We start from the raw sequence: 11,189 nt of genomic DNA, 5'->3' as shown, positions 1-11,189 counted from the left end.
CAACCCCCTCCTTTATCCTTCCAGCTTGCTTTGTGCATAGTATATCTTTCAGAACAAAAAGAGAATCTTGTCCTAAGTAAAAAAGGCTTTGAACGTGTTTGTAAGACAGTATTTTGATACACAATAAAGTTGTCTTAAGTATTTTTCTGTCAATCAAATGGCTGTGTGTTTTATGTCTTTAAACTTTCTGGTTCACATTGACTGAATGGATAAATTAATATGCTAAGGCATGACAAATATAAAACTGTTTATAGGGCCCGGTTTTAATGACCTAAGCGCACAACGTGAAGCGCCTGGTACAGCTGCGTTCAGGGCGTGTCCAAATCCACTTTTGCTAGTTTGACGGTGAAAAAAAGAGTCCGCGCATCAGGCGTATCGTTCAAAAGGGTTGTACTTAGCGTCTTCATTAATCATAGGTGTGTTTTGAACGTAACGTGCAAAAAAACAATCAGTGTCATCTCCCATTCCCTTTAACAGCCAGGCACGTTTGTACCTTGGCACATTGCTAGGATGATGGCGGATTGCCACCATTTTATTTGTAATCGTGTGTGTGTCAAGCATAGTGTGCGTGCGCTGTGCACAAGCCTAGGAGCATTTTACTAATTTGATGTTAAAATAACAATGAAATGCTGCGCTTTTGATTTCAGACCAGGTTTTTATTGGTCAATGGCGCGATCACTTTCTGCTGCCGCACGATAGCAATACGCCAAGAATGCACCTGAACACACCTCCCTGGAAGACCAGCACGCCCATGGCTGCAAAGATGGGCGCAGGTGCATTGGCTATTTAAACAACATGGGCGCGGGATGGGAAATTAACAACTGCCTAGGTCTTAAAATGGAAAGATAGGGCCCATAGGCGTAGACAAAATGTTAACATTCGGGGCTAAACCCAAAACTAGCCCATACCACACAATGATATGTTTGTTTGTTTTCCCCCACCTACAGCCTGTAGTGTGATTTGTTAAACGTTTTTCTTTGTTAGGTTTAGAAAAACATTGTGGTGTGGGTTAAAATCAGATGTTACTTTGCTTCCAGTTGTGCACATTACGCAGAATGTAACAAAGCTCCACAATGTCGGATTGACATCTAGTGCAGAAACTTTTATTTAATTTAGTAAAGTCTGGTAGTAAGAATTAAAAAAGTTGTTAGAGAATGGTCTCATAATAAAGGATTCTGCAGAAATACTATTAAATCTTCCATTCCGATGCCATATGCCAGCACAAGGTCGAGTTTGTGGTTAAAACAGTGAGTGGCCTTGTGCACACTCTGACTAAAACCAATTGAATCTAGTAGTGAGTTGAAAGCAAAACTGAGGCTATGAAGCATGTCTGTAAAGGGGAGACTCGTGGGTACCCATAGAACTACATAGCAAGATATGAAGGAAATATCTAATTGCAATCATTTTGACTGATATTGAAATTGTGATATAATTGACAATATTGATCATTTTTGTATCCATAGTCTCATTTTCATTGAAACCTATTAAAATCAAAATGATTATATTGTGATTTTTGCGAGGATAGTCTGTAAGATGGGATTTGTAGGCCGAGAGGTCTCTGCAGCACCACAATACTCCATTCAGAAAGGATTGACACACATTTAGCCTTAAACTAATATTTATCCACCTTCACTACAGCCTCTGAAAGACAGTAATGTTAGCTTAAAAGATTTGCGAAATTTTTTTGGGACATTCTTTATTTCGTAGTGGATAAACAGGAAAGGTGGGAGAGAGATTGGGGATGGCAAAGGGCTGCAGGTCAGACTCGAACCTGGGCCGCCGCAAAGGACTCAGTCTACATGGGGCGCACGCTCTTACGGGGTCAGCTGGAGGTCGCCCCAGATTTGGGACTTTTGAGAAAACATTTGGTACTGGAGCCCTAGAAGCACCCCCTCCCACACACACACACACACACACACACTCACACACACACACACACACACACACACACACACACTCCACCCCTGGCCCATTTTGTGTGTAGAGCATTGATTTTATGATACACCTCTAAAACGTTTGCTTAAAAATTTTCTTGACTATGCCAGTTTTTTTTGTTTTTTTGATGTGAAGGTTTTTGGTTTCATCTGTAACTTTGACGAAGCACAGAGCAAGCAGGGTCCAAGCAATGTTAAGGGTCTATCCAGAGAAGTTTCCAGTGAGTGGAAACTGTGTAGATTACAGTGTACATTACTGCAGTCTGCAGCCAACGCCCTTCCTGGAAAACTCCAACTCCATATTAGGTCTCAGTCACTTTCTTCCACGAGAGACTGCTGCAAGAGAGGAAATCCTATTGGAAGAATTCATGGCAGTGTTTATGCAGGGCTTTGGACATGAAGTCATTTATTCATATGACTGAGACCAACTCGATGTGTTGTAACAACATGTCCACAGGTAGAATATGGACAGCACTGTGTGTAAGACTAATTGAGTGAGACTATTATAACTGTATGTTACTACAGCTTTCACAACAACACAGAACAGCCATGTTGGATTTTTAAAAACGTGGAACCTGTTTACACTTTCTGCACTATACTCTTCTGAAAAAAAGTGAAATGGCACTTTTCTTTAGTAATCCAGCATAAGTAAGCAATTAACTGTTTATATTGAGTAACTGTTCCAGCAGACAGTGGTGGAATGGGACTAAGTGTCCCATTTACTTATTTGAAACCTTTACTTAGTTACTTTGTAGATTCAAATTAGGCCACTAATACAAAATATAATCCACAAATGAATTTTGTTGTATTATTATGTTATTGTGGATAATGACAATACAAAACAGTATATATAAAAAACAAGACCCACCTTTACCAGCTGCAACATTAAAGTAATGTACTCATTAATGCATCCATATAAATAATAAAAAAATGTTCTTTATTAATCCCGCAAGGGGAAAATACAATTTACGTTCTGTTGTTATTACACACAGGCCGGAATTATACACAAATGCACTAATGGAGGGATGTCAGAGTGTGGGGGGGGGGGGCTGCCCATGGAAAGGCACCCCAAGCAGTTGGGGGTTTGATTTCTTGCTCAAGAGCACCTTGGCAATGCCATACATTGGGACGTATGTAGACTTGAACCAGTGACTTTCCCGTTCTCAACCCAACTCCCTACTGACTGAGCCACTACCACAATTTGTTAAATAGGCCTATGCTTTAATGCTTATACTTAAGTAACATTTTGTGTGTGTGTGTGTGTGTGTGTGTGTGTGTGTGTGTGTGTGTGTGTGTGTGTGTGTGTGTGTGTGTTGGGGGGTTTGTACTTACTTATGTGCCCAACTCTGGGATAATAAAGTATATTTTGACTTTTTTTTCCTGTAGTTGTAACAGAGTAGGCTACTTCTACTTCTACGCGGCTTGTAAAGGGACTGAATAATTCTTACTTCTTCGGCTGAAGCCCCCCCATAATCCGCCCCCTCGTTCCGCCCCTGGCTGGGACTGAGTACTTCTTCGGCTGAAGCCCCCCCATAAGCCGCCCCCTCGTTCCGCCCCTGGGACGGAGTACTTCTTCCAGCCCTGCCAGCCATAGCCAGTACCAGAGTAGGCGTGTAGCGTGGCTCGTTGCACCCGTAGGTGTGCCGAGAGCGTCGTCCGGATATGGACACAAGTTACACCCACTTTCTCCCAGGCTGCTCCTCGTCCTCCTCCAGCAACGTTTTCAACTCCGGACTCGTTTGTGTTTTTTTTCAAGGGTAAGTAAAACAATCTTATTTGAACTTCACACCAACAAAAGTATAATTATTTCCTCTCTCTTTCTTTTTTTTTTTTTAATCGTTTGCGTTTGTTGCGTTGTTGCTCGCGCGAGATTTAAAAAAAAAAGAAGCTGCGTTTGATGTCTTTACGTGACTCTTTGCTGATTTAACCAGGCATTAAAGCAACACAAGTGTTGCAACATGTAACGAAAGTGGGGTCTGGCGACAAGGTATTTGCTTTGACTTTCACTATTCTGCGTTTAGCCTTTTTTATCAACCGTCCACTGCAGTTTGCGCCAAGAGCTTTTTTTTTCTTTTCAATTTGACGTTTTCCTGCTGGAGTCTCCTCCCTTTCTACCCTCAGCAGGCGGTTAGGCTGCTCTTATCTATGGACAGGCTGCTAGGCTACTGTTAGTGTCTACAGGCTGTTAGGCTACTATCATACATGTGTGTGTATATATATATATATATATATATATATATATATATATACACACACAGCCTCTTTTGTCTTTCTTAATGTTAAACAGGTACATATTTGTTTCTGTAGGCCTATTTATTGTTTGCTTATTTCATGTTAATGTCTAATATGCTTATGTATGTACCATTAACCTAGGCACATTTATTGTAAGTGTTACTTACTTGGCAATAAATCCCTTTCTGATTCCTATCTATCTATCTATCTATCTATCTATCTATCTATCTATCTATCTATCTATCTATCTATCTATCTATCTATCTATCCATCCATCCATCCATCCATCCATCTCTATCTGCAGATGTCTTTGAGTGAGAAAAGTAATGAGGAGATCAGCAAGTTGCTTGCTGAATATGGCATCAAACATGGACCCATAGTCGGTAAGAAAAGTGCCCACATTAACTACCTCGTTAATAATGTAGTAGATTCTTTTAACCAGACCTGCATTAGGCCAATGTGGTGCGGGAAAGGGAGACATTTCTCTGACCCGTGTTCTAGGCTGTCAATCAACCAATGTCAAACTTTGATTGCTGTGACTCAATCATTCAGTGACGGCATGCTCACCGTAGTACAGGTATTAAGCGTAGTCCATTTCACTTCAGGGAAGTTTCATTTAGCTTTCCAGTTAAATACAAATGAAACAATACCACTAGGGCTGCTCAACTAATCGCAATGTTATCGGAATCGCAATATGGACTAGTGCGCTATCCAAATGGCAGTATATCTTTATCAGCATATATTTGTTAAAGGCAAAATATGTGTCAAACCACTCAAAACAAAGTATTGTGTTGCTGCAGAGATGTCCATACAAAAAAAGAAAAGTCTTTGTTTGGTACAGATCCTTGCAAAAATCACACTATAGTCATTTTAGTTATTTTTCAAAATAAAAGAATATTTGTTTCCAAATTAGAATAATGATATAACAATGATTGTTCCCTCAAATATCATGAATAATGTTGCAATCGCAGTATCAGTCAAAGTAATTGCAACTAGATGTTTTCCTCGTATTGTGCAACCCTAAATACCACGCTGACACGGTAAATAGCTGTTTGCCACACACCTGTGTACCTCTGGCTGTTGTTCACCTTTCTCACCCATTCCCGGTGAGAATACTCCACCCAGTGATCAAACACAATACTGCATACATATTCATGTCCCCTACATGCTAACAAACAAAACAAAGTTACATTATGGCTCCAACAAATGCCATAACTGCTCGTAACTGCCACTTTATGTTTTAATAGTTGAAGCTCTAAGAGTGAGAATTAATATTGCACAAAATAGGGAAATAAAAGAGAAGTAAAAATTATATATTTAATGGAAAAAAATAGATAAAAATGCCTCCATGATTTTATAAAACACACAGCCATTTGCTCTAGTTCTTTACATTTGTCTGTTTGCTATTTTGCTTCCCTTTGGGTCCAATGTCTTATTTAAGTATCTGTTTTATTACTGATAATATTTAATAGAAAAGAGTATAGTACAATAATTCATAATACACAATTTAGTTGAACAGTTTTGATTTGTTTGAACTTTTCACATAATGAAACTCCATTTTATAATTCTCCAAATTCCCTCCAACAAACAGAAGATGCAGACACGTTATATTGTGTGTATTTCTGTTTTCTGGGGTAAGGATAGTCAAAGTAGCTTTATTGTCATTATATTGAGGGGTCAAACAACAACAAAATAAAATGGTTGGCATTTCCCTGAGGCATAAAAACATTAAAAAAGACAATTGCAACATATCTATATTTTGAATTTCGACAAATGCCTATTTGTACTTATTGTTGTTCCTTGTTTTGTTTTGCTGTTTTGTATTGTTGAAATGTAATTTAAAAACTCGATAAAAATATTTGTCAATAAAAGACATTTGCAACAATTAAAGACCATTTCCAAGAACTCAAACAATAAAGTGCAATGTATGTGCAAGCAAAGCGAGCAGCAGCACATAAAACACCCAGTAGTCTCAGAAAGTACCAAGACCCTGTATCCAGACATCTCGTCATCTTTGCATAACGAAGCCCTGGTAATGTGTTTGTGTCGACGTAGACTCTACTCGAAAGCTGTACGAGAAGAAGCTGGAAAAGGCGATGAAGAGCGCTCCGGTGGAACGCTCGCCTGATAAGACCTTCTACAGAGAGGAAGGTAGGATGTTCTTCGGTCTCCGTCACTTTTTAGACACTCTTGGGTTGATTTGTTCATTTGTGGTTCTAAAAATGTCCTTGTTGTTATTCACTTTCACCTAAATTCTGCAAATGTCTAATCCCATTTGTAGTCGTAGTTACGTGGCATGCGTGTCTTTATGGTGGGAGGAAACCTACACATGCAAACTCTGCACAGAAAGGCCCTGCCCAAACTTCCTGTGAGGCAGAAGTGCTAACCACTGAGCCACCGGGCTACGAGGCCATGCTAATGTCTGTTGTTTTTCTTCTTCTTTAAAGCGGAAGAAATAACCTACATCACATACCGCCAGCCCAGTCCGGTGAGACCTGATTGTCCGCTTGTTCATTCCAAATTTCTCTGCTCCATAACTGTAAATAATCTCACTACCTGTCATGCTTTTATTTTCACAGGTTCAAGCGGTGTATTCGGACACGTAAGTGCAGTTTTAACACACACACACACACACACACACACACACACACACACACACACACACACACACACACACACACACACACACTAGGGGTGTTGTGGAAAATCGATACAGCATAGTATCGCAATATTTTTTTCGTGGCAATGCTGTATCAATACATAGATGCCAAGTATGGATCTATTATTATATATGTGTGGTGGTCAGTTTGTCTGCTTGACAGCAGCAATACAATTGAATTGAGATGGACAGACAGAGACATTTATTATTTTTGATAAACAGATGTTGACAAAGTTTCTTTTCGGGGACAGAATTTGAAATTGGGAACAATTTAAAATTGGGAAAAAAAGTAACACATTGCAATATATGACAAAATCTTGCAATATGTTTAAAATCGCAATAATGTTGTATCATGACACACACACACACACACACTATATAAAACGTTCTTCCATTCAGGCTGAAACGAAGAGGCAACGTTGAGCCAGATGAAGACAAGGAGTCTGACCGAGACACAGAGTGAGTCCGTACTATAAACTAGTGCCGTGTTTGAGCAAACAAGTTCATCCCCTGTCCTAAATATCTTCCGTCCTGTGCTTCAGGCCCCCCATCCAGAGCAGTAACCGAGCAGCCAATCACAGCACAGTACGATCCGGGGAGCTGGTCAGAAAGCCTGGAGGCGGCGTGTGGAAGGTGATCCGGCTGCTGCTGCTGCTAGCCGTGTTAGCAGCTTTCCTCTACTACTCCTACTGCCGTCTCAACGGTAACGAAAACCCATTTGCGATTCAATAATCTGACTCATTGTTAGGATGTCAGGGTTTTTTCTCTCCCTCATTTCAACACAAAGATCTTATAAACCTTTTAAATTCTGCCAGTTTTCTATATGTCCTCATGTCACCGAATCAGTAAAATGAACAAAGCCAGACACATTATAGGTTGTGTATCCAATATGTCTTACTCATCTGTGTGTGTGTCATCGGTGTTTCTCCAACCTTTATATTCCACCTATCTTCCGACCCCCCCCCTCGTCCGACCCCTCGATGGGTGGGGTTTTTGTTTTATAATTAATTCATATAAAAATATTAGGAAACAATCGTCATCCGGCCCAATGTTTTGCACTTTTGTTAAATAAAAAAAATAATTTCATCACAAAAAAAAATAATTTTTATATATTAGGAAACAACCTGACATTGAAGGTTGAAATAATGAATCCTTAATAATGTAACGTTTGATCTTTTCATAGTTGTAAATCTTTCAAAGGCTGCATAGTAGTTGTGGCAAGAGGCACTTTCCAGAACCGTACACACTCTCTGTCTGACAAAAAAACCAAAGCAGTCAAAAATATTAAAAGATCCCATGACATGAAAATGTCACTTTATGAGTTTTTTTTTTTTTTTAAACATTAATATGAGTTCCCCCCAGCCTGCCTATGGTCCCCCCAGTGGCTAGAAATGGTGATAGGTGTAAACCGAGCCCTGGGTATCCTGTTCTGCCTTTGAGAAAATGAAAGCTCAGATGGGCCGATCTGGAATCTTCCCCTTATGATGTCATAAGACTACAGACTCACTGGCTCTAGTGGCTGTAATTCTGCACCAAGGCTGTATTTAGGGAAAGAGACTTCAGATACAGTATTAGGGGACCACTAAGGTCTTTATAAAAGAGACTTCAGATCCAGTATTAGGGGACCACTAAGGTCTATATGAAAGCATCCAAAGATCACCATGTCATGGGACCTTTAACGTTAAGTAACTTTGACGAACACCATGTGCCTTGCAGCCGAGGAGATAAAGAAATGGTTGTGGTCTTTTCAAAATGCTAGCCCACTCCTTTTGATTTCTTTGCTTTTTTTGTTGTATGTATGTTGCACTTTGTTTTCCATCTAAAACATAGATATTTAGTGTATCTGTTTTTTTTTTGTTTTTTTTTATGCAGCTGTTTTCTAGCCAATGTGATTTGTTGTTATTTGTGGCAATTACATGTTGATTACATGACAGCTGATTTATGAACTGAGGCTGTCTTTCATATCACGTCTAAAACCAAAGGCAGTTGTCTAAATGTGTTGATTTTTTTTTTTTAAATAAATGTAAAAAGGTCCCCAGCTCTTTTGAGTGTTTTCTTTAAAACAATACAGTGGAGATGCAAAAAAAATGTTAATAATGTGAAAATGAGAGCTAAATATTAACAAACACTGTCAAATTATGAATTGATTCATTTTGATACAAAACTTAAGCTTAATTTCCCCAATTCCTGACATTTGAAGAGAAGCTCTGTTATATTTACAACATAGAAGCTTAACATACTTTGGCAAAAAACAAAAATACAATACAAATGCAAAGCAAGGGGGCGGCTTCTTGGGCTCCAGCCCCAAATTCTTTCTGAAAAGTCGCCAATCTTACAGGGTTTTAAAATAACTTCAACTTTCTGTCATTTATTTTTCTGTCAAACCAGCAGAGCAAAGGTTCTGTTACTGGGGAAATATTGACATTAATTCTGTAAACTCTAGTAAATGCTGTTAATACCAAATTCCAATTTATGTTATGTAATTCAAAATTAGTAACATCAGACCAGGAGTCAAAAATCCTTACCATGTGTTGTGTTCTGGTTTCAGAATGATGAAGAGTTAGCTATAAAACAGGATGTCGGCTCTACAGGGTCATTCTTTCCCTTGGCATCTATCTTGTTTTTCCTAAATGATGTGCAGATTTGTAGGCATTATTTTATCAAATGGCTTGAAGAATAGTGCATGTAGCTGCTATAAATGCAGCTATATGCAGCAGCCCACCCCCCCATTTGGGCCTTGAAGGTTTACGACGCCTGGCACCGCCCCTGTAGCTCAAGTACTCCGTCACTGTCTATTACACATAAAAGTTGTCGGAAACTTCCTTTAACTTCTGATTTCATGAATGCTCAAGCCCAATTTCTTAAATCCTTAAGTCTAAGTCATAGGTGTACGAGTCCAAACCGAGTCACGAGTCCAGAGAATAGAGACTTGAGTCCGAGTCCAGGACTCGTTCTCCTACACTGCAAGGAGCCAATACAGACGTTAGGAAAAGGCTGCAGTCCCGCCATAAGCCTTTAGATTTCAAGGCTTTGAGATAAAACGTGAACAAAGACTCTTATTTTGACGGTCTAAATGCCAACAGCCATGTTCGGGTCAGTTGGCAGAAGGGAAAGCGGAGGCTCTGACATCACTGGAGACCCTGATGACCTGGTAAGAAAAACAAGGTGACGTGAGTTTACAACAGTAAGAGAGCCTGCTGAGAGTGTGTGCTTGTGCGTGTGCGTGTGTGTGTGTGTTCTGTAATGGCCTACCTGCCCGCATTGTCCTCATGCCCCAGCGCTGTGATGAAGACGTTGATGAGGACGGTGAAGAAGACGAGCACTGTCGCTACGTTGTTCATCCGGTTCAACTTGACGTGTTTACTCTCGTCGTTCAGATCACACTTCACTGCTGGCACACAATCGCACAACGACACAACTTAATGAGCTACGTGAAAAGCTGACGAGCAAAGACATAAAGAGAGAGAGGAAAAAAAGAATTGGAACGTTTTATTTAAGGAAACTGATGTTGGATTTAGAGAAGAAAGTTTAGTTATGGATTACAAAAAAAAGATGGTGATTTAAAATGACTATTTAATTATTGGAACGAAACAGTTGATATAGGCTACACACTTATAGATAAAAAATGAAATGTCAAATATGTTTTTATATTACAAATAGAGTATTCAAATCTCAGAAGAGTGAAGTATCTGACTACTGAAAGTAGGACGGTAAGATTGAGTTGATTTGGTAAAGAAAGGTGTTAATAAAGTTGGCAGGAAAAGTCCAGTAAGCCTCATTTTAAGAGTCTTTATCTATGCCTGCTTTGATTTTCCTCATCTTCCAAATTTAAAGACTCCAAGACCAAAGAGAGAGAAATAGAGAGAAATCAAAAGTCTGGGTCACTTGCCAATGAAGACGAGCAGCAGCCCCACCAAGACCTGCAGAGCGATGGACAGAGACAGCAGGACGAGGAGGGGGATGTAGAACTGGAAACGAGGCCCCACATAGAGAACGGTCTTCAGCTGAGCCGAGTTGGCCATCAGCAGGGCGACGTCCAGCATGCTCTGAGCCGCGCTCTTCTTCGTGGCGTAGTGATTCAGGTTCAGGGGGCTGTTTCGAGAGGGGGCGGTCTGGGCCTGCGAGTGTTGAGAGGGAACGTTAGGTCTCAGAAAAAGTCCCACAGGTGCTATTTTACATACAGACCCACATGTGACAGTAAAGGATAACATGATTGTGAAAGACTGTTATTCTCATAGACAGTTAAAGAATTATCATCACATACCCTTCACCATACATAGAGATAGGCATGGGGAACTTTCTGTAAAATCATCGCTTAATGCAAATTAAACCAGCTATACTAAGCTAACTGAAATAACACCATG

The 11,189-nt window shown here is 39.9% G+C and overlaps 2 protein-coding genes across 2 annotated transcripts in view; one reads left to right on the top strand and one right to left on the bottom strand.

Annotated features, from left to right (window-relative positions):
- The first annotated feature begins 3,530 nt into the window (after positions 1–3,530).
- On the top strand, positions 3,531–7,713 carry emd (emerin). Its single transcript, XM_032522076.1, has 7 exons — positions 3,531–3,691; positions 4,471–4,549; positions 6,222–6,317; positions 6,614–6,654; positions 6,746–6,768; positions 7,225–7,284; positions 7,368–7,713. The coding sequence occupies exons 2-7, from the start codon at positions 4,471–4,473 to the stop codon at positions 7,555–7,557; spliced, it is 489 nt and encodes a 162-aa protein (XP_032377967.1). The 5' UTR covers positions 3,531–3,691; the 3' UTR covers positions 7,558–7,713.
- A 911-nt stretch (positions 7,714–8,624) lies between these two features.
- si:dkey-93l1.9 (ninjurin-2) overlaps positions 8,625–11,189 on the bottom strand; it is a 7,184-nt gene continuing 4,619 nt past the window's right edge. The window contains exons 2-4 of the mRNA XM_032522075.1: positions 10,715–10,943; positions 10,078–10,213; positions 8,625–9,973 (exon numbers count right to left, since the gene is read on the bottom strand). Coding sequence (XP_032377966.1) covers positions 9,895–9,973; positions 10,078–10,213; positions 10,715–10,943 — 444 coding nt within the window. The 3' untranslated portion in view covers positions 8,625–9,894. The remainder of the gene's footprint in view (positions 9,974–10,077; positions 10,214–10,714; positions 10,944–11,189) is intronic.

The sequence above is a fragment of the Etheostoma spectabile genome, chromosome 7 (genome assembly GCF_008692095.1).
Source record: "Etheostoma spectabile isolate EspeVRDwgs_2016 chromosome 7, UIUC_Espe_1.0, whole genome shotgun sequence".
NCBI classification, from domain to species: Eukaryota; Metazoa; Chordata; class Actinopteri; order Perciformes; family Percidae; genus Etheostoma; species Etheostoma spectabile.
This window is presented reverse-complemented; position numbering and strand designations above follow the sequence as displayed.